This window comes from Saccoglossus kowalevskii, chromosome 12 (assembly GCF_978046115.1).
Source record: "Saccoglossus kowalevskii chromosome 12, keSacKowa6.1, whole genome shotgun sequence".
NCBI classification, from domain to species: Eukaryota; Metazoa; Hemichordata; class Enteropneusta; family Harrimaniidae; genus Saccoglossus; species Saccoglossus kowalevskii.
In genome coordinates this window covers 4,310,314-4,338,238 of record NC_140652.1, presented here as the reverse complement: position 1 = coordinate 4,338,238, position 27,925 = coordinate 4,310,314, and the positions used below count along the sequence as shown (strand labels likewise).

At 37.4% G+C, this 27,925-nt stretch overlaps 2 protein-coding genes across 2 annotated transcripts; one reads left to right on the top strand and one right to left on the bottom strand.

Moving 5' to 3' along the window:
- Window positions 1–424: 424 nt before the first annotated feature.
- Window positions 425–6,094, top strand: LOC144344186 (uncharacterized). The gene is made up of 2 exons (XM_078006261.2): window positions 425–538; window positions 5,042–6,094. The coding sequence occupies exon 2, from the start codon at window positions 5,122–5,124 to the stop codon at window positions 5,959–5,961; it is 840 nt and encodes a 279-aa protein (XP_077862387.1). The 5' UTR covers window positions 425–538; window positions 5,042–5,121; the 3' UTR covers window positions 5,962–6,094.
- A 4,194-nt stretch (window positions 6,095–10,288) lies between these two features.
- On the bottom strand, window positions 10,289–16,915 carry LOC146735438 (uncharacterized). The gene is made up of 2 exons (XM_085506358.1): window positions 16,646–16,915; window positions 10,289–14,986 (listed from the first exon to the last, which is right to left on the bottom strand). The coding sequence occupies exon 2, from the start codon at window positions 14,590–14,592 to the stop codon at window positions 13,873–13,875; it is 720 nt and encodes a 239-aa protein (XP_085362484.1). The 5' UTR covers window positions 14,593–14,986; window positions 16,646–16,915; the 3' UTR covers window positions 10,289–13,872.
- Between the last annotated feature and the right edge of the window lie 11,010 nt (window positions 16,916–27,925).

Below are 27,925 nucleotides of genomic sequence, written 5' to 3'. Positions count from 1 at the left end.
AACTCATTTAGATTGGTCAATTGTCCAAAATCATCCACACTCATTTGCGTAATGGACCGATGAATTTTATACTTTTTCCATCAGATCCGTGTATTATTCGAGTCTGTTTATTGTACCCAGTGGCGTTTCATTTCCACAAAAAGTTAATGCATGTCTTCAATAACAACTAGAATAGGATCAGTGGATCACCATCGTGAAAAGAATCCTTCATTGTATTATTACACTAGTAACGTCCTATGACTGCGTAGCCACGGTAGCGCACATGAATACCGACTGGTATTCCACCCATTCAATGCATTTTATTTGCTGAGCAGTGCTGCGCTATTTAATTTTAACAGCCGTCAACATACAATACCGATGTTTATTTTAAGTTCAGTGTGCGCATCTAGCTGACTAACCTGAAGGGGTTTATTTGCTGGTGTCACCACGACAAGCTTCTTAATTAATCAGGCGCGGGCGATTGGCTGATACGTGTGAAATAACCGTTCCTGGGACCTCTAGTTTATAGTGTACTTGCGGTGTTTGCTACATGGTGTTGGTAAGTACTAGTACTTTACTTGTCTGTGTCTAGTTGAAGCGTCTACTATATATAGCCATTTACATGTACATATAAAGGTATGATACCCCACTGCCAATGTTACGAACGGCAGTCCATTTACACAGTTCGCTCAAAGTAAATCCACGAAACGTTTCCTGTTCCGTATACATGCAGTGTTGGCAACACTGGTTACCGAGGGCTTGGAGACTAGATATTGTCCCAACGGACTACGTCGTATGTTGGTCATTCTACCCAGAGGCACTAGAGCCAGCAACGTGGCAACATGGGCAGTACGGCTCTGGGGTTTAGAAAACTGTGTAGCTCTACACACTGTGAGTTGTTAAAAGCGTTAGAACTAAACAGAATAATACTTGTTCACCTTGAGTGAAATATAGTAATCGCAAATCCGACATTTCCAGCGAGTAGTTTATGTCGAACATATTGAACACAAACAAAAAAACGCTAGAATTCAATCGGAGATAGAAAAGTGAATAAATCTTTTTAGACTTAGGGCGGTTTTTGCCAGTCATTTCAGAGTTCAAACGGTGTTCGATGTTGGTATTGACAGTTGTCACCAAGCTATACGTGCTTAGCGTATGAATCTGGTATTTGTAGAGCCGAGAGGGGTTTGCATTATGCTGTCTATCACGGCATGTCACAATGATGACATCGTAAGAACCAATAACACAGTATAATCACATGGTCTGAGCGAAGAACAATAGGCTTTTATAGTCCAGTGGTATTCCAGTCATTCTGGTTGACAATTTTGAATCGTTCAACTGTAACCGAGGTGTATACAAATTGACGCATATACAGAACGTGTCACGGACTTGTCTTAAGCTGGTAACTTGAAAATCAAATTTTCAAGATGGGAATGTGGCGTGTTTTTATTTATTTTGTTAAAACTTGTGTCTTACTTCACTGAAATACAATTTAACGGTTGAAATAAAATTGCGCTAACTACAGTTTCATGACAAAAGAAATACCGATTGAAACCACGGTATTGCTCGGAGATTATCGCCATTACTGTGTTTACACAGGTACAATATCGATCGTGTTGTCTGATCGGTGATGAAGTTGTTTATTCAATTTACTATTGAGGCTAAACCTTCACGCGGTCACAGGGTGTCGGCCTGTGCTGGTTTCCCCTTTATCGCCACGGTACTAGCTTCCCGGCGCATCCAAGAGAGTCGCGAGGTAGGTACATCTTTATATAATGAATTGTCATGTTCATTCAATTGTTAGTTGAACATATACTAGTATGTTATCCTATATCGGAGAATCATTTCAAATTGTTGTGTCAACACTAATTATAGCATGGGTCTAGTATGTCAATGATTAAAGTTAACTGAAAACGACCAGTTAAGCAGAGCCAGGTGTTTTAGAGTAACACATTTCACCCGGTATCACAAGGCATGGTTTTCAGTGCATTGATTGTTTCCCAGCAAAGTGACGTTCATATTGTATGTATCCATTTATGTATAAAGTAACAACTTGCCAGTGACCTTAATCTCCGATTGTTACAAATGACCGGACTATAACTGTCGATTTACGGGGAAAGGGCTGCCATCGATGCATCCGAACACCGCTCTGTGAACCGCCATACACGTGTCTTAGTCCTCCGAGGGAATATTATTTTGCCAAACAAATTAATTCATCAAAATATGAAATGTATATTTCAATATTCCTGCCTGATTATATTGAACCATGACGGTTGCTAGTACTTTATTTTGTTTCAGTCGATAAGAATGGCTAACCAATCAAATGACAGAACAGAACGTTAACATGTTATTTATTGTGGTATTTTTATGGGTTAAATTATCATTTAATATGTGTTCAACAATCCAACACAGATCACATGGTATTATATTCCTCATCATCCGGGGGGGGGGGGGGGTCAGACAGTGAGCCAAAATAGTCAACAAAAGGTACAACAATGGATAGAACAAATGATAGAAATTAAACTTCAAGGCCAGATTAAATAAAAACATGCCATCTTAGCATTATTTTCAATTATCTAATCATAATAGGGCAAGAGCAGTAAATATTCCGTACGGCAAAAGGTGAATTATTGTCACATTTGACACATTGTACACAAAAAAAGACTTCCGTCGAGTTCACCACCCAGCAATGTACAAATTAAAAATCGATCATGATTGACAATCAAAGAATGGCGTTGAGGTATTTCCAAAGAACTAACAGTTCAACTAATTACAACGGGCTTGCAGAATACAGTGCGACCTCCACGATAGTATACGCGACTAAACAAGTCAGTTTACGGTACGTGTAAAACCGTCATGTTGAATACATGGGGATTATCGCAGATCGTTGTTAATGCTAAGATTAGTGGAAAATACGTTGTCTAACAAAACCAATGTGACCTTTAAACTTAGAACAAATGACCTTTGATGCGAGTGACCAATAAAAGAAGCGTTGTCACGCCATTGTCGTTATTGTTATTGCTACAATATCTTTATTCCATCGTAAACTAGACGATCTCAAGAGCGCTCCCTTAAATTTTACACAACACACCTACCTGACGTTACAAATATGTGGACTCTGGTCAACAACATGTGGATAGTTGCGATGACTCCTCATAAACCCAACACTAGTGGCTCGGCAGCGAATCAACATCATATTTACAGTTTTGTGAGTGTCTAACCATGAAGCTTATTTGCACCACAGTACAACACTAACTGAAACAAATTTCAATTAGGACGGACGGTACAATGAGATGCTAGTTTATAATTAGAGATGGACATACTTTGACTAGGCTTCACTGCGACCCCTGTTTTCCTCAATGTAAGATTTAGTGTTGCTATAAATTACGAACAATTGCACCACTAAATTTGTCTGTTTATTTGTATAGGGTATTTCTTTAAGTTTTCATATTTTATTTACTGTTTTTTGTTTTTTGTTTTTGTTATTTCAGGGTTTTACTTATCGTTAATTGTATAAATAGTATCTCGTAACTCGAAATAAAACAAAACATTGTCAAAAGTAATAAAAATAACTGTAAATATGATTTGATTCTGTGTTATAGTTCATAATGAATAAATAAGATTGTTACAAAAAACGTAGAATTGTACTCTTCAAATGATGAAAGTGTTCAAAATAATTTAGATTTCGAAGTTTGTATTTATCGAACTTTATGAACTTTTTTTGTTTTATATGTATTTAAATATTTGTTAGGTCAGAGGTCAACGTACTAGATAAAGTCTTATTTTCCTAATAATGGTTTGACAAATACTTTATTCCAAGGATGGCGTGTGTACTGTGTGGATGCTATCATAACTGTCTGGCGTATGGGGGCGCTGTAGGTAGTCACGGTGTGATATTCTCAAGAATAGAACATGCCGGGTTTTGTATACTGTGTTCTCAAACAATGATCCCATGTTTCAATTGTGAAATCAACGACAATAGGAAGAGATTTGTCTTTGGTTTGACACATGGCAACATGGCAACAAAATAACAAAACAGAGCTTCAACAATCCCCGACGTTACGTTTAGACACCAACATAAATTGAAAGTTTCACAGAAAACAAAGTTATGGCCTGGCAGCTATTTCGGTTTGAACTTTCGTGTTCAACTGTAAAACCAGTAATGAGAGACTGGATAGTTTGCACAACCTTTCACCCAGTGCATATTTGCCAGACGCTTTTATATTCGTTGTAACTCTCACATAAACAGATCGATCACTGTTTTGTAATAAAAAATGAACAGTAAATTATATGAAGAATTTGGCGAGGCCTTTTTTGGCCAAATCATCCTTTAAAACTGTGTAAATCATTCGAAATATTGAATGTTTGCATTTTCACAGTATGAAAACAAGACAGTCTACATATAAGAATAAAAAAAAAACATTTTTTTAGAACTACGTTCACGATACTTCGCCTGTACATTAAAGATATACGTATTAATGATGCTGAACACCGCAAGTAACGTAATAAAACATTGGATTATTTTTGTTTAAGATGTGATTTGGGGGTATTTGTTTTTAATAGGTGCATTTACAAGACACATGTTACGTAAAATAAAATATTTTCTTCATAAAGAATTATTATTATTATGTATGATTATCGTTCTTCACAAAATATTTGTTTACGTTATGCGCGCGTGTGAGTGTGTTGTGACAGGTTTGCAAGAACCGAATTTTTGCACCTGGAGGTAGAATAGAGTGTGTGCGTACCTATTAAAAGGTAACATTTGGACAACGTTATTATGGCAGATCGCGAAGCTAGTGTTAATTAGTGAGCGACATTTTTTCTGTAAGACATTCGCATACCAGTTGTATTTTATAATGTAAAAAATATACGTCACAATGGTACAGTATATACGAGAATATATTGGAGAATCCAGCCAATATTTCTTGTCGATTTGTCATCTGTACAACGCCACATATAATTGATACGAATAAATGTAATTGTTTGTTGTTGGGCGATGCGCATCATTGGTGGTCCTCTTTGTAAATGTGTAACGTTACTTCCTCTCTTCGTCTTTCAGATTTTGACTGGAATCAAATGCGCTGTGTGCATGCGTAGTGAACGCATTTAACTACCAATTGCTGCAACGTTGAGGGCAACATGACGCAAGCAACGCCCCGATGGAAACCGCCGCCGCAATACCCGATCCACCCGTTTGGTTTTCTGGAACTTGGGGAACCGAAGCAGTCTCGCTCAGATCCACAAATTAAGTATGAGATAAAACAAATGCGGCATTCTCTAAGGCATTATATTGAGCGATCACGTCACGTTCAATACGGACCCGAGGGGATCCCAATACCGGAGAAATTACCAACTATCAACAATGCCTGGAATCGAATGGTTCAATTTCCGAGTGAGAGGGTCCAGAGCGGGTTTCGGCGTCGAGGTGATTGCTGTCTGTGTCAGCTCCAGCGAAGGGGTCAGCTATGCGGACGTACCGGATTAACCCCTCGTATATCATATCTCTCCCGGGCCCAATCGGCGAAGGAATTTTGCGAGGTCCTGGGACTATATTCCTGTCGAGATTGCATGCGAGAGAAGAAACGACTGGAGAATGAGTTTGATTACATCCGGACATTCCCTCCTGTAAGGGAAATCAATCCGCGAACTTTGTGTGCAGAGAAGAAATTACGAGCATCTGCGCATGCGACGCTGTCTCAGACTGGCAGCATCGGCAAAACTCGGAGGACGTCCACGCCCAGCACTGCGGCGTCACCGACTCCGTCCGACCATTCTCACGCCGGTAGTATTGCCAGAAAGAGATATAGAACTGAACAGTGCGTTACAGACAACGAAATCCATCAGCGACTGATGAAGTCACCACGAAGAATGTCGATGGTTAAGGTGAGGTTCAAGCAGGAGATACCCGAGAGTCCCGCACCATCAAACACACCGGTAGAGTGGGAGACAATATCGCCACCAACGACCATTGGTTATTAACCGTATTTGTCTGATATTTGACGATATTATACGATAAATTAGACACACTTTAGACAATCGCCACGTATCTCATCAGAGGTTGTTTATTTTAATATGTTTCGTCTCCCATACGCGCGAAAGTGTTCTTGTATTGTATCAAATCTACGTATCAAGTACCGTTTAAATTATTCAAATGTCTCCACGTCATCCTTCGAGTCTCGGATGCAGAACTTAATAAGAGACCTCATTAAACTGAGCTAAAATAATTATACGCGAATTACCCCAACCATTTCAATAGTCGCCCCCAATAACTTAGTATCGAACTTGTAGTTATGAACACAAACTTAAAAATAACTACTAGTACTTCTGTGAACTATTCGCTGGACTTCGCAACTTCTCCTTTCCGCTGATTCAGTTAGTGGTGACCGCTAAATTCAAGTTGGATGGACGTGAGTATGTGAAATACCAGTGGAAATCGTTGCGTAGCCGGCGTGTTCGTAAATTGTATAACCTGAGAGTATGTACTAAAATTACTGCAATAGTTAGATTGAATGACGGTCGTAATAAATGGCTTTACGCATTATTCTGATTTCTCAATCGCCAAGAAAGAATTATTGTAAACTTCTTTTCATATAATAAAATTTAATCAGTATTGTAATCTTTTCTATATATCATTAAATAAAACAAGATTACAAACTGAAATTAAAGTAAGTACGGTGGTGGAGTGCGGGGGTGACGGTTACAATATTGCATTGGAGAACATAGATCAACAAGGACTCGCACTGTGACCCATTCAAATCATTGTGAAGGTTCGCCCTCTACCCCAACATGCTACACATGTCTTAAATTGATAACGCCACTGTGAATGTTGACGTATCCCCGATGGAGGGGAAGGGGTGGGTTCTTGGCGTAACAACTTGACAGACACACCAGCTGCACCTCAAACAGCATTGTGTGTGCCATGAACTGTGTGAGATTTTTTTAAGATTTGATTATCTTCCATGTACATTATCCATTAATTATGAGGAATTTATATTAAATGCAATAAATCTTACTCATATCCGCTTTGTGATTATAGATATTGACAGTGAAAATTGCAGCTCAAGTCAAGCTGAGTGCGCCCTCTATTTGTAGAATAGAATAGAGAATCGTTTATACAATGTCGCCGTAGGCGGCGGTACTATCTCCCAAACCCATAAGTGTAGTACACGTTCCTATAAATATAACCGATACTATAAATAAGAGTCAAGATGGCCGCCGTATGAGTATGCTAATCCGAACCAAGCAGCTACCATCTTGACGGGAGCTCCGTGAAATATGCCATTTACGATGTTTGGAGATCAGGCTGTGGTTCCAAATACATATCCACGGGGGCATGAATATGCACGCTAGCGATTACACTCGTCTGGTTGAGCTTTTGATGTATACATGTTGTTATTTTCGGTCGAAACGTGCCGCGACTAGTGAAAATCACGAGTTTAAAATGGTGGCTAATGTATGCAAAATTTCTGTCAATCACAGTTTGAGTAAACGAAAATGAAAATCCCCTAGATGTTTATTCAATCTACAAAGCTTGTTGGTTTACAAACAGCATTATCGTTACGTAGTTTGTCTATGTCTAACCACCTCCATGGTCTAACCATCGGTAACACTGGGACATGACGATGTAAGACAGTACACAATGTCAATAACATTAGGTTACGGGCTTTCGGATATCCATTGCAATAAATTAAATGTAGAAGTAGAAATCATTCGCGTGGTTTAAATTTCGCGGTGAGTCCAAACGCGCGAAAATAATGTTGGAATGTAAAACACAATACCCAAGTCAAAACAACACTCACTCCTGACCCACAATCTTACAAATTTTACCGTAGTCATTGACGCCTATTCAAGAGTACGACGTTTATTGTGGTTAGCATGAATGGGTAAAGCTTCGATTCGACAACGAGCTGTTATCATCGTCAAAATAATCTTCAAATGGCCAATCTATCACCGAAAACAACTAATGTTTTGATTTCAAAAAAAAAAAAAAACGTGCCGTCTTCCCATCAAAACCAGAGGTAAAAGATCGAGCTGGAACATCGGCAAATCTCCTCCGTTTTGGTAATTTGAACACGTTGGCATCACCGAGTATTTTGACTGGCTGATTAGCGATTTGACCTATAAGGTGTCGAGCATTTGCATGCGACCGGAATCGATGAAACTAAATTGAAATTTACTTGCATTTCAGAACAATTCAACGAGTTTACTTTTTGTACTTTATTAATAATCACTACCAAGTAATAATAATAATTGTGAAACGTAGCATGGTCGGATTGCACTACCGTGATTATTTGCTACTAAGCAATGCAGTGTTTTTTATGAACGCCAGAACGATGTTGGTTACTACTATGTGAACATTTTTCTTTTGATCGTACGGCAAAGACTTGTGTTTTCTAAGGGATGAAACTTTTTGCATAACTTTCTAGACAGTCTGGAAAAAGGAAGGGGTACAATGAATAAGTGTCAGATTGCAATGAGCTGCAAATGGTAGTTGTGTAATACTGGTAGGCGTGCAGGAAATAACCGGTCTGTTAGAGGTTCCAAGTTTCGGATATCAACAAGACATTGGCCTGACTGCTTCGTATGGTGTTACCCTTTGTTTTATTTTTCGCGAAATACTTCGACAGCTCAAAACAGCGAAATCAGATGTTTCCACAGCACACACCACAGAGTACAAGAAGTAAATATGCCATGCTTGAAATGCATGAACAACCAGGTCTTGGCATAAGAAAATAAATCAGTTTTTGTTTCTGTATTTGACTGTAGGACGAAACGGCGCCCAGACAACACGTCACAGGCAGTTCCAATTCATATCTTTTACAATAGATCGTTTTCGTTCATGCGTCGCATATATGTCCAGAAAATTTAATCGAGTGTATGTGTGTATTTATATTCTATTTTTGGATTCTTATTCATAATAAATACAACGCTGCAGATTGGTCGTTAAAATTGAGTCTACGGCGGGTAAAATTGTTTTGACAGAACGCTCTTCTCTCCCTCACCGCTCATTTGATTTTGACTATAAAGTCAACCCGACGTTCACCCACCAGATCACAAGAACTCAAATCTCACACGAGATACAAGCCGGTACCACCCATGATTTTGATTTTCCACACGAGTGTCGTAAACAGGTTACAAGATAAGCCCGTGATGTCGCGGCGACTTTTCTTTACTAATGATTTTGATATTTTATCACGGGAATTTCCGTGTAATAACCTGTACTTATAATATACAGTAAACTTTTTCATTGTCGCCTCTACCAATTAGTCAATATTATATGGAAATTTGAGGGCAATAGTAAATACAGAACTGTTTACCGATTTGTGACGGAAATATGAAAACCGAAGTCATTGACTTCGTGTTTTCACACTTGTTATATTAGCAGTCTGGAGGAGTAGTATGTATACAGAATGTGCATAGGAAGTTTCGTTCTCAGGTTTACTGTATACGAGACCAGTACCGTCAATAGACCGACGCAACGGAAACAGGCAAATAGACTTGAGTCGGCGTATTTTCTTCGCGACCGTTTAGCAACACTCTGGCCGTGTGTATCCGGTGGACTGCCGCCTTTTCTTGTTGGCCATCATCAACTTAAATTAGTTCCGCGTCATATTTTTCCGACGATGTATAAATTACCGAGCGCGCGATGTTTCAAATCATGGCACATCATATGATGAAGACTGCTCTGTATTTGTTTGAAATTCAATTGCTATGTTATATTTAAACAAGCAAATTGTAATCCGTTCTTAGGATGTTTACATTGTATATCAGTTGTTGTTTTGTGGAATTAGCGGTACAGGGGGAAAGATAAGCATTCATTTACTCAGTGGACAGAGGCGGAGTTAATTACCCATGAGCACTTGGTGCAATCCAAGGGATTGAGCGGTTCCCCTTTAAAAATAATTTATGCATTACTAAATGGAAAACATCCATAGATCAGAGGACGTTTCAGTATAGAGGGTAACCCTATGGAATAACTTGCCATTCCATATCAGAAATTCAGCCTCATTAGGCATTTTTAAGAAAACATACAAAATATATCTTAGTGAAAAATGTGTTGTAAATGGCTCAAGCCTATAGTGTGTATATTGTGTTTTTTGTTCCTAAAGTGTTAAATAAATAAATATCAAATACTAGTATACGAAGTCTAATTACTAGTATATTTATTTGTGAATTCATAGTCTGTCTAATACACAGTACAGTGACATTACATGTAATTTGTTATTTTCAAAACGACTCTTCATTCCAATATACACGATAATATGTGTAACACAGCATGACACAAAACACAAAAAACACAACAGTATATGTTTAATCAATTTATTTCGAATAGTATTTTTTTAAACAAAGCAATGCAGATTATTATAAAAATATATGTCTCAGTAAATATTGTAGCACCAATAGTAAACGGGTCAAGGTATTCACACCACGGTGTTATAGATTAGGCAGAAACATGGCTCCTAACACGTGTGTTTTCAAGGGTGGATCAAACAAGCGTTGTGAACTTCTCGTCTGTCGAAAATAGCATCATATTATGAGGTAATTACGAGAATACCGTCAAATATGCACGAATACATTGATCATATCGAACAACGCATAGCGTGGCTCCGTACTGCATTATTTCACACTTTTTGGTATTACCGTAATAACCTTAATTATCATCCGTTTAACCGTTTATACTTAAATTAGCAGGATATAAAATCTGAAACGACAGCGCAAACTGTTCGTGTCTGCTCGACCCTCCAATGTAAACGACAGCGCAAACTGTTCGTGTCTGCTCGACCCTCCAATGTAAACGACAGCGCAAACTGTTCGTGTCTGCTCGACCCTCCAATGTAAACACAAAAAGTATTTGAAATCAACGTAAATGACGCACACTTTTTAATGAAGTAATAGATTCGGCGTTTTCACGGACTAGTGAATTCTATTGTCTTCGCTGCTACTCGTATACAATTAGTATGTATGTAGTACTACGTGGTTACTAGAAGTACAGTTAGGAAACTCTATTGTTAGATATGCTAATTATCCATTGACTTCACTTTGATGCGTGTTCAACCACTATGCCGTCATCGCATATATTGCTATCTCCATTCGTTTTCCACGTGTGTCCACTAAATTTGAGAACTAGAGCTCATTAGGCCGAAAGATCGACGTAGAAACATCACCGACTTCTGTGCGAATGTTGTATATAAAAAATATCAATATTTTGTTCATGTTGACATATTTGCCATCTGTGAATCGGCATTTTGTACCCCAACAACTCTGTCTGCGAATGTTCTAAAATGTTAGAATTCGCTACTACGTTAATGACTGGGTATTTTAATTGGGATCTGTGATAATCATAACAAATTTCAGTAGTAACTTTAGAAAAAAACGTGTTTTTTGAGGTTAGCGACGGAAGTCAGCCATTTTGTCTGCGTTTTGGGAAAAGTGCTGAAATATCGGAAGGATTTATATTTTAGTACAACGCAAATTTTGTAATCCAAAAATGCATCTCGAAACATTTCAAAAGTCTAATTTGTGCATTGAATTGGCGTCTGAGAGTTCTTTATAAGAGAACTACGATAGTTTAAACAATGTTAGTTTCATTTTCTCGAAGTTTGCAGACATTTTTCTCCCAAATAGCAATGTCGACCATCTTTTTTTTCCTGACCGAAGTATCACAGGAAGTTGTATGGTTTCATAGTGCAGTTTTCATCTAATTATATTTTTTTTATTTCTGTGTTCATATTCATACCAAATCCTGACAATGCTGAATTAATCGGGAAGAACAAAAACATTGCAGAAAACCTCAATCTATGGAATCGTCTTCGAACGAATATGCAATTTTACGCAAATTACGATCGCCGCAACGGTGGCAGTATGCTAATTCCCTTTGTTTTAAATGTTTACCGTGACACGCACTCAGGCTGGCATCCTATCAAAAGAACCGAGAGAGTTTCCTAACGGTTCTTCTAGTAACCGTGGTATGTAGTAATGAAACAAATATATAGTGTCGTAAAATTAATGACAAAAGTACAATTTCTCTTCTTATCGATGATAGAAAGTCAAATGCAATGTCGGAACTTAATCTCATGACTTGTATGATACGTAGCTCACGAGGGTAAGCCAAAGGCCACGCGACATCACACAAAAAAATACAAACACACTTAGTAATCGTCAACAGAACGGAAATAGAAGTTCCATCATCTATTTGTATCTCGAAATAATTTTTAATTTTTAAGAATCGTATGACAAACAGTGATATGTTCGTATTTTGGGCTTAATATAGAAAGTACCTTACTGAGTCATTTTGCGCATGCGCGCACTACGATGCACAGACATTTTGAAGTTATTCTACCAGCCAAGAACACCACAGTGAGTAACGGCATCGGGTAGTTCCTGTAACACGAATTTGTAGTGGATGTTTGCTCGATGCTGCAGGCTGACATCATACAATTTGTTATGAATTCTTGTAAACTCAAACGTTGTTTTTGCACGTGCATTTTGGCTTAAACATTACGTGCCACTTACCCAACAAGCTAGACTGGCGCATTCGGGGCGATTAACTTGTTTTTGTAGTTTAATTAAAATAAAAAAAAATCGTGAAATGGATGTGTTAGCGCGAAATCCCCTGTAACTGCGAAATCACCCTGACTGGTTTATTCTGCATGGCCCTCTATCGACACTGCAGGAACCTGTCGATTTTTCAACGAGTAATTATGTTAATGAGTGTTCTAATTGACAATCATCTAAGCCAATCACAACGTCTCTTCAACTGACCTCTGACCGAGAAGACGTCGGCTGATTGTAGCAGCCGATTTTTTTAATTCTACGACTAGTACGAGTTACTTTTTTACACATTGTGATGAATTAGAAACGACGACTACGACAAACTCTAATTTCAACGTGCCGCCATATTGGGTCTGCAGTGTGACCTTTACCATGTTGACCTCATTATGCACGTATTTACGCCCCCACCTCATTATAATATGTGCATCATGAATATTTAATAGCAATGAATTTCCTGCAGAATAAACTACAAAAACAAATTAATCGCCCCGACTGCGCCTGTCTACCAACAAGCATGCGCTTAACAGTTTCAGCAATTTTGTGTGTGAACAAAACAATTCTCAGTTTTCGTTAAATCATAGCCATTACAGTGTAAACATTGAATATCGAACTAAAAAAAAAACCTCAAAAAAGGTAATCCATACTTATCTTATCTAATGATGCTTGTTGTCCATGACGCACATACCATCAACAATTCAACAGTTTGTAAATCGCGGTAATTGTATGTAACTTGTGATAAACAAAATCTTTTGAAAAGTTATAAACCCTTGAACGTTAACCTTTTTACCACCAGTTTCTTCTTCTCACCACAAGTTCACAAAATAGTCCCGTTTATAGTCTGCACTTTCCTTCAGAAGAATGGGACAAAAATAGTCGAATATTTCTATATATTGGCCTATTGGCTCTAAAAGTGGGATTTATTTCCAGAAAATTTGAAGAATATAAGAAAAAAGTGCAGAATAATTTAGGAGATAAAGTTTGGTGGTGAAAAGGTGTCAATAATGTTTATTTGCCCCCTGCATTGGCATTCACAAACAGCATGTCCATAAATGGTGATTCTCATATTTCATGTAATTATGGAAATAAGTTTATATACTGTATATTTTGGAACCTTATGAAAATGTTTCCATGTTCATGATTTCACACTGCTACTTTGTCAGCCAGGGTTTATTTGTTCGGCCATTTCCTCACTGTGCGGCAATAGATCTTGTTCTGAATAACATTGACACACAAGGACGTTATAATCGTCATGGACAATGTCTATATCCAAGTTATTTGCATGCGTCAGAAACTGATGCACAAGCTCGAGACGACGTTCACTGCCAATTTACCAAGTATTTAATACTGAGAAGCAATCTTCGGCAATCGTTCCAGTCCCCTTGTTCCTTTCCTAAAAGCATCACGGTTCTTTTTCCTACTTTGACTCGATCTCTTCCACTTGGCGGCTTTCATCAATTGTGATGCTAGAGTCGGTGCAACGAGACTGGCTGCCGTCAGCTCCACCACCGGCAAACTTTCATAACTCTTCGCCGCCGCTAAGTTTCGCGCTCTTTTAGAGTTGCAAAGCCCGCAGCAGTTTGGTCCCAGCACGTCACAGTAATGACCGGATTTTAACAAGTGTTTGTCGGTGAATCGCATAAACGGCGAACGCTCACGAACCTTTCTCCTCCTGCGTCGTTTCCGACGCGAAGACGTCCGTGGTTTTGTTTTCGCTTTTGACGAGATATGGATTCCGGATAGTCGTGGCAAAAGACTCATTTCTACTGTATCGTCTGCGTATCCTTCTTCGTAATGAGTAATCTTTCCTTGTCCGATATCCGGGTCCTCTTCGTCCGGTTTTTCGAAATATTTATCGCCATATATTGTATATTTATCAATCTTATTTTTCGGAAGCATAAAGATGGGCTTGCCTCCGTACGGCTCCCACATCGGAGTTTTCTCTTTTCGCTGCCTTCGTTTCCTAGGGTTACCAATTATGACGTATTTGGAACAGGAAAGGGGTGGCAATGTTATTTCGCCTTCCAGTTCGCCTTCTCTGCGAAGATACTTGGTGTTCATGTTTGGTGGCTTTGATCATCAATTCCCGTAATGAACAGCAATAGACCAATTCCAGATGTGAAAAATTCTAGATGATCTGTAGAGGGCGCTGGTCAATTTGAACACAAACAGGCGTCACGGTGGCGTGACTAAATGGTAAACTATAACAAAACTCTCTCAAGGAGTAGTCTTGTAAGTACTGACTCGATATTCATTAAGAACGATGCAAAGTGTCAGTTGAATCGAAGCATATATACAAGGAAGTATTTGATACGTTGAAGAAAAACCTCAACAAACAGGCTGCTCTCTGATTGGTCTGACTATTAGGTGCTAGAGTTCGGTAGCCAATCAGGCACAATATTGTACATTCCGGTATATCCGGGTATTCTAAACCACGTTACGTGGTTGAATATGACTGTAAATAAAATAAAATCAATACATAATTACTTAATTATCATAAATTGTCATAAACATTCTTTGATTCTGAACTTCAAGTTAAGTTTTCAGCGAAGGTTTTTCGATGTTTTGTTAAGGTGTGCATGAATTTTTCTGTCCGAGTAGGTCAGAAACTTGACTCACTAGGCTCGTTCGCAATTGCTTATAACAAACACAGATACTGCCTTGTGCACACAGCAACCTTTTCATGATTTTGCGTTGATTCGAATTAATAGTTATTTAAAGGACAATTTCGGCTAACTTAGTAGCTACCAACGAGAAAGCGGATTTAGTGAAATATATAACGAAATAAAGTAAACGCTAATATTTTTATACAACATATTACAATTGTGATTCGAACTTGTAATCAGGACCACAGTCGCCAGCGCATCCTTGGAAATGCTGAACGTTGCATTCCCACAATGTAAATATGTGAAACATCACTCCCAGAACAAGGTAAACATATAAAAGGTAATATAAAATTATACTGTTTTAGCTACATTTTCTATTCTGCATTTAATTTCTCACAGTGGCGGATCCAGCAAAATGTATTGGGGGGGGGGGGCAAGCTTCGCTTAAGATATACGGAGCGAAAATCGCAGAGAAGCTATGCGTAACCCAGATGGTATTAATGCCCCCCTGCCCCCCCCTCTGGATCCGCCACTGATTTCTCACTACTCATCCGCAATCCCAAAACTTGTTGGTGCACATATTAGCCACAGATCTAGATTTGCGAAGATGGACCTCAACTTTAATAACCGAACTTACTCCTTACTTGCTGAAAACGGCAACCCATTAAAGGCCAGTGTAAAATACCCGACCAAAAAACGTACCATGTGACACTGAATTCCGTCACGCTGTGCCGCCTTCGAATTCCACGAGGAAACTACAATGTTTTCGAAAATAGGAATAACGACAACGACCACTACAAATATACTTTAGACTTTAAGACAAAAATAATTGTACCTAAGAAGAAATACAGACTTAGCGACATGCACTCAGGCTCAAGTGCTATTGTTTGTCATACTTATCCTTCTTCAACAGACTTAAAAAAGCACGCATCGAAGGAAATCAACCCCCAATATACTTCATTAAGTATTCTGGTTTTCTGTCACAATGTCACAATTCCCTTTCATTTCACGATATATCAAATAATTCATTATGACGTCCGGTCTTGTATTACTTCTACTATTACTGCAAGTCGATATCTATGATACCCATTTGTTCTTTTCCACTGTGCTGGGGCGGTCATGTTTTTCATGATTCGAAGCGATCATGGTAAATTAATTAAGATGAACCGATCTTTCCGTTTGAATGCACTTTGGCTAGAATTGTCTGCATGTTCATCGACTCCGTGAGAGTTCAAGTAGAGGCAGATTATCCATTAATAAGTATGCGTCCAATTATAGCATGGAATTTTTTTAAATTAGGACTTCGACTACTTTCGAAGCGCAGTCATGTTGTCAGGCTTATACTCGGCGTGGATGTTTTCGATTTTAACCTGAATTTCTTTCTTTCTGATAAATTGGGGACCTAGAAGCGTTCTGAGTGGTCATTATAGTTTAATAATGAGAAATACTAACCTATTTTGACAAATAGAATCAAACTTAAAAGTGTGTGATTGAAAACTTCAACCCACCTCAGTTAGCGATATCTTCAGTCATCGGCCGGCTGTGTACGCTCTCTTCGTGAAGTGATCACACTCAGAAAGCAGACAGTTTACGGAACCGTTTTCAGCTAGTGCAAACAGGTGCATTGGAAGCGTTCCGGAACGAAGCACGGCGTGCCGCTCATCCGGCGTGACAATCTTTCATAAATTATCGACGGTTAAGTGCCAATACCTCTGCCTGGGTCCGAGGAAAATACACAATCTTCCGGCGCAATTTAAAAGTCTCGGCACAATGTTGGCGTAAACAGACTGGGTATCGGCGGTCGTGACCAAATTTGTTGACGTTTCTTAGGTAACAAAAAGCAATAAACATCAACGAATCTAATACAGTGCGAGTAACGCTATCACACAGTTACGAAGTGATTTTGTTACGGTGACTATGGCAACGCCTGATATTTGAGTTCGAGTTTATCCCAACTCACATTGACTGAATGCGTGTAGTTCACGCTATGCGAATGTAACGAAATTGTTACTGATCCGGTGGCAGGCGATATACGGCTGACCTAAGTATAGGTCGAATTTGACTTGGGGACAGGCACTGCTACACGCTACTGAAAGTAAGACGACGTCGTGCATGCAGAATTGAGTCCGTTAGCCGCGATGGGTCTATGCATTCTTTGTAGATCTAAACAAGTGACTTCATCTCACGAGACTTGATTGTGAGGCTTTGATTACTTTAAGTGGGGATCATGTTCCTGTATTCATTACAAGGCATGCCGAGTGAAATCTGGCTATTATACCAATAAATAAGTTCCCGACAACTGTTGGCATGTATACACGTACACTGAATTTAATAAAGCGATAGAGCCATCACCTGCGCATGCGTGCTGTTGTTTACAAACAAGGTACTAGTAGTATTTGCGTTTTTAGCGTGCGTTGTTATGATCGTCGCCTGGAACTCAATTCCCGCGCATGCGCAGGTGACGACCCTTTCCTCTTTAACAACATATCAACTGTTAATTTGTGAAATGTCAGAAGAAGACAATGATACATTTTGTAAAAAATGCCCACGTTAATTTACGCGAATTGATACTTCATTGGGCGAAATATTTCTCGGAAATAATAAAAAAACGAGATCATGTCCTCAATATGTTGCTAATAAAATCCTCCTCTCACTATGGAAAATTTATAAAAATATTCTTGGAATAGTGTTTAAGGAGCACTTCTGAAAAAACATTTATTTTCACTGGATTTGATTTCACTTTTTTGATGTTAAGCAATTGAGCAATTTCACCGGGTTTTAAGTCACATACTTGGCGGGGAAATAATAAGTTCTATTGTTAGACCCCATGTTCACGTGGATTTAACTTAGCGGATTTTACTTGTTAAAATGGGGAAATTGAAAAAAAACAGCGATTTGTTGATTGCACCTTGAATGATATATAATGTCAGACAGATTGAAGTATGGGTATGTCGCTGCGCTGAGGCGGAGCCGAGTCCATATTTTTACCGGATTCCTTGATAAATATTAATAATTTTTCATGCCATTAAATGTGGTTAAAACCCTAAAATTATTTTAATGAGATAACCTTGGCTGACTGCCATTTTTAACCCAGTTAGAGCGAAGACGGAGACCTGTTGCTTCTCTTCTGTTTCTTACACTGCATGTTTTTCTATGTTTTTAGCCAAAATTGAACCGACATACAAACGACATTTCTTGTGACTGAACTCCTTCCATCGTAACTAACATCTATCAACTTACATTCCGATTTCTATAGAATGACACTCATTCGTAAACCACTTACTCGTCAAATGGTAATCAAATCAAGTCTTTTTTATGATTAACCCACCGACAGTTAATAACGAGTAAACCACAAAATCTTCGAATATGATGTGAAAGTTATCTACCTCAAAGTTTAAAAGCAGCTTTCTGTCATTTTCACTGTGTGTTACGCTCCGAAAAGTTCCTCCGAAATTATTCCCCATGTATATTGATACCCCTCTACTATTACAAATCCTAAAAAAATGATTTGTTTTCTCCTTTCAACTCCCTAGTAATTATATTTGCTCCTAGTTCTTTGCATCATTTTAAAATCTGCTGACATGTTTCATTGCCTTCTCAACCCAAAATATAGTTTTTGAGACATGTGTGATTTAATTTCTAATAGTTCAAAACAAAGAATTACCTTTTACAATGCCTTCTCTCATTGTTCCGCTTTCCGTACTCGCATCTCCATCTTCCACACCTGTACCCGATACTATATTGACATATTTCCGTTTCATATGATATATCTCACGAGATGAATGCTGATCCTCCCTTGAAATGGGTCTCACCTGTTAAATTGTCAGGAGAATGACGCCCTCGGAATTGGGAACTATACCCACTTCTATACACCCACGTTGCTAGATTTAGATATCTACTTTGATAGATTAAGTGATAAACCTAGTCAAGTGTATTTGAGATTATTGCGTCACGTATATCCACTAATCCAACATGTTTGCTTTTATTTCTTGGAGTGGCTGGAAATTTTGAATAAATCTTGGGAACGGAACTACGTCACAGAACGATCTATGTTCTAACACACGCACCACTGTACCATGTGTTACTATGGATTCGAAGAGACGGTGAAAACAGATGAAGTCGAAAAAAAGCCAAGAAAACAGCACAAACTCAACTATATGAAAATCCAAAACAAATATATATATATGCTGTACATGTATGTATAATCTTGTTACACAGTTCGTGAAGAGCCCCAACAATTAGACCAAAGCATAGTTTTGTAAATGTTTTCGACCGTTGTAGTGCCAGGCGGTGAAAATGCCATGATGTTCGTTCCCGAGAATTCTACATTTGTACATTTCACATTCTTGAAGTAAGTAACACACTAGACGGAAGTAGACGAAATATATATTCACTTATAGGCGCCTAGTTAATATTGGGCGAACACATTTTACACTCGACGTGCCCAACATGTTACCCCAAATAAATTCACGTGGTCCGTTGACGCTATTGCGACAGCGATGTTTTGGATTGTTCTGATCATACAAACCCCTCCAGTTCCATGAAAACAACATGCCAGGCTACTACAATGAACCGTGGAGAAACATTTAGATTTGTTTCAATCTCGGAGAACACAGAACTTCAAATAATGCACTGCAGTGATTCGATTAGTAGGATACACTCTGTACAGGTCGGGAAAAGACGTATAATGATTCACTGTTCTACTCTTGTCAGTCACATGTTGTGTACAATCGATATAACGATCATGTGACACTAGTGACCTTTTTTTTCTTTATGCCTTCTATTATTCCTATTAATTTCCACATCGTTACGTACAGTTAAGTATACGCTATGACTACTATACACACTGCAAAAAACACACATGCCGGACCCGTGTTTTATTTAAATGTACTTGTTGGTTTCACTGTTCATTGGATTCAACGCTATTCTGTCATTGCATCAATGTCAATCGTGCATAAATAATCGTAGTCTGTATTATAGACTTACATACAGTCTCTTGTTTATTTTTTGCTTATATGGGAGTGTATAAATGATACATGATACTCCATAAAATTTTATTTTATTGAAAAACACCAAAAAATAAACAAGAGACTGTATGCAAGTCTTGCTACATTACATCAACATCAACATCGTGTGTTACAAATGTATACTCATTAGAATTTGTAATGGTAACCGGTTGATAGCTGCAACGTTTTTTTTTTTGTTTAAAAAAATGACTCAGTAATGCGATTTGTTTTCGTATATGGTAAACTAGATGGCGCACACATTTTGCAGGCGTGACCAATTCATCAACAGATGGCGCTGTGCAGTGGCGGAATATATGGAAAAATGTTCGGAACGCACTTTTTGACTTACGTCTTTTATGAATATATATAACCGAGGAAATCATGAACACAACAAAAAAATATGAAAGCCATACGCAAGCAGTGATACAAAATAATTATTTTATAAACACTGATGAGGGGGGGGGGGTTATTTTGAAAAGATACAATCAATTGTCATGATGCAGATGGATAATATGTAGCGGTTGGTATAAACATATAAATAAGTTTAGTAAGATTAACAATTATTCTGTGGCACCTGGAAGATTGGAGTTGGTTTTGGGAATCTTGTCAAGCTAGCGTTTGACATCTCTTTATCTATTTATACCTACCGAGATTTTGCGTCTCGTGTGAACTGATACTGATTATCTTAACAATATAGTATTGTTTGTTTGTTATACAAGTATTTATATTCAAAGTTAGGGGGCGAGCTGATGACTAATCTGAAAAACGATTTTTCCGACATTATATCAATGTACTAGAAAAATCGACATCAATTATACGTACAACAAACAATAAAAATGTACAGGCGACAAATGTTTATAATCAGTGCTTGGGTCTGAATAATTCACTATTGATTGAAAACTAAAATTATAATCTTCCTTTGCATAACAAATATTGTAAGTCACCCAGAGCCAACCAAATACGTCACATGTTTGGTGGATTAACATTTTACTTATAAAAAAAAACGAAACGCGAATTAAAATATAAATCTTTATTTTGTGTTGAAATATTACGGATTACGAATATACCTCAACTGTTTCCCAGAATGCAACATTGTCAATTATGCATGTATTGTAAATTTATCTATAATTATAACATAATATAATATTGTGCACGAAGACAATACAACGGGAGTATCGATGCGATGGCGTACTGTCTGAGTGCATACTTTGCGCTATCCTCGTAATAACCCTATTATATATTATACATCTTTTCCTCCCAATGATACATCATGGGAATGCCGAGATCCAAAAGTTTAAAACAAAATCAGCAAACTTCTTTGTGTGGAGTCAGGTCAAACCCTGGTGGCAGACATGTTTATTTTTATTATCAGAGAACGATTACGCGCATAATCATTCCATATTTGAAATTACGACACGCTGTAACTTATGGCGTTTCGGTGACATATGTATAATAATAAACAATTATTTATTCCAATTAGGGTTTATAAAGATTCGTTTCCTTGATGAGACAAATATTCATATTGTATAGGTTTGTTTTTCAAACGCAATTTAAATTAATTCATTGCACAGGTTTCCACAAATTTACATTAAAACTGCCTTTGTTCAAAACAAACAACACAGTCACAGACAGTACCATACCAAGTGTTGTAATTCTGTATTGAAGAACTAAGTATTAAATTCAAGAAATTAACTAGAGAGTCGAATTTGGAGAAAGACACATTTATTTAGACATCTTTCTGGTCGTCGTTCACAGAGTGCAGTATTTGAATATTTCAGAAAGTCCCATCTTCCAACTCAGTGGCAGGTAACAGGCATATTCACTGACCGATTGATTCATTTCACACGATCTAAGCCATTTTCATCTAGTGAGAAATGAGATTACCGTAACGCGTAGCGAATTGTTTGTATATATATAGCGTTTCGAAAGTTATGTTTCCTTCTTGTCATATCTCCTAAGACATGCTTCCCTTCCGGTCTGTTATCATACCACAACGATGACGCTGATGGCGCAAGGATTATTTTGGGTCGCAGTGTGTAACTTGGATACCACTTTCACATCATTTCTTTTATTTTCTTGTATTACTTACCTCGTATTACCTGGACTTTAAAGCGTATCGGTAAATGAAAGATACATATCTATTTTTTGCTCTCACAAATCCGTTCTTTTTTTTATAATTATTTATATTGTCAATAGGAATAAATTTCAAGCATGCAATCAGCGAGCGCAAGTGTTCAATTACGACACACCTGTGAGCGACGGGTATTGTTTTATGTTTAACGCGTCTTAACTGATTCTGGATGGCCAGGTTAAGTGGACATCAGACTTGAATCATGCGAACGGGTTAGAGTTATTACATGGACCAATAAAAACACTCGTTTCAGTTTGAATGGAAATTTCCAAATATTTATATAAAAAGATGGGAACCTATTTTGATCAGGTAGAGCGTTCGTTATTTCTACAAACGTGTAAACACACTTAAAACATAGTATCTGCTCATGAATGTGGTTAAGACTAAATTATTTTGACTTAAATTACAATTTACCACAGAAAACAGGAAAAATATGAGTTGGTTAAATACCAGTTGTCCCGACAATTGGCCATACATTCGGCTGAACACAACGTTGACTTTGTTTTTTTACAGACGGGACCATTAATATACATCGCAATACCGGACTGCGATCGACAGCGACCAACACCATGCAATCGTAACATGTCTTTGCACTGTTGCACCATTATTATAATAATGGACTATGTTCAATCACACATGTCAACAGCAGACTTGTACACTTCAGGACACCCATAGCTGTGTATAACTGTATATCGTAAAGAAAGTTGATGATACAGAAAAGATTTCGTTTGACTTCAAAATATTTTCATCACATATATACAAAATGGGTCATATCTCAATAGACCATTTTGCGTTCACCGTGAGATCTCATGCATAACATTGAACTTGAAAAATGGATAAATGTCGTGACGTAACGTCAAAACATCGCGTGGAATTCGACAAACGGGAAAGAAGGAATATTTTAACGCTTGTTAATGTGCTATACACATTTAATGAGAATCAATTTTAATGAAGTAAGGGTATCTTAATGCGATAATACCCCTCGAAGATCAGCATTTCGACAGTGAGCTATATAAAAAAAATGTTAAATTCAAAGTCAAATCTTTCGATTTTGCGGCAGACATTCGCAATACGCGGAATCTCACAGTAAACAGGAAAACGCCTCAATCATTGTTCGAGTTGTGAAACGCTCTCTTAGTTTGTGTTGGGAAATGAGGAAATATGTTGATATTTAATTGACCTCGTTGACCTCAGATTGTTTCCGCGTTTAATCAGGTTTCAACTCGTCCTTGACCCACGAATCACTGAACCATGGCAGCTAAAATATCTGTCGACAAGATTGATGAAGATCTACTGACATGTTCTGTTTGTTTGGAACGTTACACGAATCCAAAGATTTTACCATGTTACCATTCTTTCTGTGAGAATCAGTGTTTGGTGAAGTTGAAGGGACCACGTGACACGATTAAATGCCCAAACTGCAGACAACATCATTCCATTCAACAGAATAGTTCAATAGTTTTTTTGGTAAACACACCTTCCCATATTTTTGGGGAATCAAAAAGTGTATTTATTGTGGGCCCAAAATTAATTATTTTTATGCAAACTAGCCATTATTGCTCCAGAAATGTAATTTTTTATTTCATTTACTGCGTTTTCATGAATGATTTGCACTTATTTGTATGCAAGAAATATATCATCAGAAATAACTTAGATGTCATATTTTATGTCTTTAGTTAAACTATGATTATGTTCTAGCAATAATCTAATAATGTATTGGCAAGTATAAACAAAAAAAATAACTAAAAAAACTACTTACCCAGTATGTGATTAGCAGCATATTACTTGAGATTTGTTTTACTTGACTTTATTTTAAAAGGTGAATCAATATATTTGTACATATAATGAGTAACCTTCTCGACAGCAAAAACCGACCAATGAGAATTGCTTTGTAACATGATAGTCACATGAAACACTGTGCATTGTTAAATTTGTTAAATATTGTCTTTCAAAATTAAATTTTGAAATCCATAACATGGCTAAATCCAATTTTTTCATCAATAAAATGTTCATGCCATATTTATTTGACTGGAAATGTTTTAAAGTAAGTAAAATCTACACAATGAATGTATGCACAAAATCCAGAACAGGTGCACCTCATATTATCAGTACCAGTGTCATTGTAGTTATATCTCGGATGTGTTTGAGTGAAATAAGGTGATTATTGAACATTGCACATTCCTACAAATACATTTGACTTGTAAGATAAAAATGCAGCGTTTCAATACTACTATTTCAAATGTATGTAGTCAGTGATATTAATTTGATTTTAAGTACCGGATATTGTTACATAAAATTTTAATGTTGATGTTTTGCAGAATCTTACTACAACCCCAAAAAAAAAAATTATTTTGTAAGAAAAAAGTTATATTTTGTTGCATAAATTCATTGATTATATTCCCTTGTTGCTTTAGTTGAAACGTTGTGGAATATGTGGGATAATTTACAAATTGTAGTTCACAATATGACAATGATACAACTTGTATTATAATAATGTGTTCCAGTTTTCTCTCCAAATATTTCTTTGCAAACATTATTTCAAGTTGAGTGATGTAATCTTTAGAAATATTTTGAAAAACTGTGTGACATTATTGCCAAACATAATGAGGAAGACCTTGAACTTGAGGATACCTGTATTATAGACTGCCTGGGATGATAAAAGTGGGCTAATATATTTGTAATAAATGTTTTACAGAACTCAGTTGCTTATATTGACAATATTGATAATGTGATATTCTATTGAATTATGTTGATTTGTAAAATACTTGTGTCCTATATGCTTGTTTGCAATAAACTGTGATTGCTTAAAATTATTTAATTATACACATTGATTGTATTCATATCTTGTCACCAAAAACCGCTTGAATCGCCATTCTGGGTATGCCACAGATTTAATGTGGAAACCAAAACCACTGTGTCCTAAGTCACAGACTCATTACGGAGGCCAAATATACATACAAGTCTCACAGAATGATCATCGAAGCCTGTATCACTTGTCTTCCACCAGCAACAAACTGGTACTCAGTTGAAATGGTGGTTCACAACTGTCCTCAGTCCAGCCTATTTATAGGCATAAATGGCCCAGATTCAGGGACACCACCTGGGTTTCCACATGAGCCAATCAGAATGTGGTCTTGCAAGTTAGTAGATTGTAAACATCATTTGTTATGTAAATCACAAGTACATCTGGTAGATTCCAATTGTCCTTCAGCGTTGTAAACAAGTATGACCTGTCAATCACCTTTAAGACAGTTATTGCACGGCAATGCACACCGTTTCTTCCCATGATTCCATGCACACTTCTATTTGCAGGGTTTGAGGTCATATGACACAAAACACAGAATGAAGGATACTGACAGTACTACGTTAACACTGAAATAAGAGAAATAAATATGCATATTGTTAGTTGAACCTGATATTTGAAAACTAGGGCCCTAGAACGAGGTTCGCTGCAAATTGCGTGTGAGTCGCTGTCTCGGAATTGTATTTGAGCGGGCACTTGTTTAAAACAGCTGAACTAGCAAAAAATAAAAAGTGGCCGGCGTTTGGGCAAGATGTCCAAAAAGTGAGTACAACTTTACGAAAATCGTTCTTCCACCATATAACAATAAGATGCTGAATTGTCCGAGTTGTCCATGCCCAAATTATAACTCGATGTTCAATGAACAATTAGCAGTTAAAGCATGGTAGACGTCGGGCTGCGCATGTGCGAGATATATGGGTCTCATATAAACAAAGATGGCGAATTTGACTGTTGCGCAGTTCATCAGTACGAACTGACATGTTTCCAAGCTTTAATTGGGTAAATTTCATGTGATTGGAAGGTATCGAAGAAGTCACCGGCGGTAGTCAGTGCAAGTCGCGCCCAGGTCAAACCTCAAACTTGTGATTTCCATTTGGAGAGTGCATTGTATTGTGGGAAAATCAATGTTTATCAACACAAATGTCGAACATGCGCAGCGCGACGACTACCGCGCTTTAACCAAACTTCAAGTTACGGGCAACGCCGCATCGTTGATTACCCGTAATTTTTGAATTTCACATTAGCAATAAAATTGAATAGGGATTATATTCATTCAGGCGTAGTCTTCAGTATTACTGCATCCTCAGATCTTCCGTCACACTCATCGTTGACTCATACACTTTGTCGGGAAACATACAATGGATTCAACGATACATCCAACACCATCAACGGTAATAAGTGAAGTTTCTTTCGGAAACAACTGGCGTTATCCGTTCTCTCGTATGTACATTCCTGAAATATGTAAATTTAATGTAAAATGTTGTGAAGATTTACGTCCTATTGGTAACTAAATGAACAACCCAACACATGCTGTCTCAAAGCTGGTGTAATTGAAGAGAGCCCTCACACATCGGCTTTCATAAGACAATTACGCATAAGCCTTTAACAAGGACCATACATGTAGACTAGATGTCTGAGGTGTAGACTTGACTACTAATATTGGAACGGAAAATGGCTTCCAATGATTCTTTTACTGTAGCTAGGAACCCGTCATGCAATGGCGCCACGAGTGCCATGGTTTTCATCAGTTATTGAAAACAAGTTCAATTCTAATCGGTCAAAAGTCAATCAATCAAATGTCAGGCCAAAGTTTGTGTGGTATCTATATATATAAACCAATCACTTGACGAATGTTTACACCGTGACTGCGTGGTGTATATGTTTAAAACGGTGTTGTTTGTTTACGCCGGTTGTCAACAGGGAACAACGACTTCAGTTGAGCAATTTCAAATAAAATTTTAACTGCAGTTTCTGTCTGGGTTGATTACATGGGTCAAACTCAGAAAACTTGGAAATTCCTCGTTTCTGCCTCGGCCACCAGGGTCGATATATAATTTGCTGCTGTTAAAAATAGAGCAACACGCTCTCAATCTAAAATAAAACAATAATGTTGTTAATACATATTTGCATAAACTACATTTAAACATGAAATACAAAAGCAGAACAACTAACACTACGATAAAACTTTGTTTTCGACATTATAAAATTCTGTCATTTTTATGCAGGAAAATGAGAGTAGTTTACAGTATTTTTACCAAGTAAAATTATATTTATTAATATTATTGTTCATACATGCGATCTTGAACACGCTACTTAGTTTGTACTTTCATTCAGATTCATTCAGTCACGATTCAAAACAAATGAAATGCAAAACTATAGAGAATATAACAAATTAAGTGATGTCTTCAATATTCACGTGTAATCGGTAATTATGGAAATTATTATTGGTATGCATATGGAATGCATTATGTTATGAAATATTCTTAATATATTTCTTTTAATATATTTAATTGTCAAAATTAGTTGTTTTCAGGTGTGTTTTTTTTTAAATAACGAAAAAATTTCCCAATGTCGAAAACGGAAAGTCATTATCGTAGTGTTTACTTAAAACATTATTATTCTATTACTATACATTGCTAGCAGTAGGTGATATTTAAAGCTACTGCACACCCTTCGTAACCTAGCAACTACCAACAAGACGACTCAATCGTTTAATATTATTTGATTAAAATAATATCGTTTTTCAGATAATATCATATCACTGGTGCAACGTTGAATAACGATGAACATGCTGACCATCACAATCAACATCATCGTTGCTAATAGCAACCCTAAACACAACAATATA

Bases quoted from the DNA above. Each gene is read 5' to 3' on its own strand.
- LOC144344186 (XM_078006261.2), top strand. From the start codon at position 5,122: ATGACGCAAGCAACGCCCCGATGGAAACCGCCGCCGCAATACCCGATC.
- LOC146735438 (XM_085506358.1), bottom strand. From the start codon at position 14,592: ATGAACACCAAGTATCTTCGCAGAGAAGGCGAACTGGAAGGCGAAATA.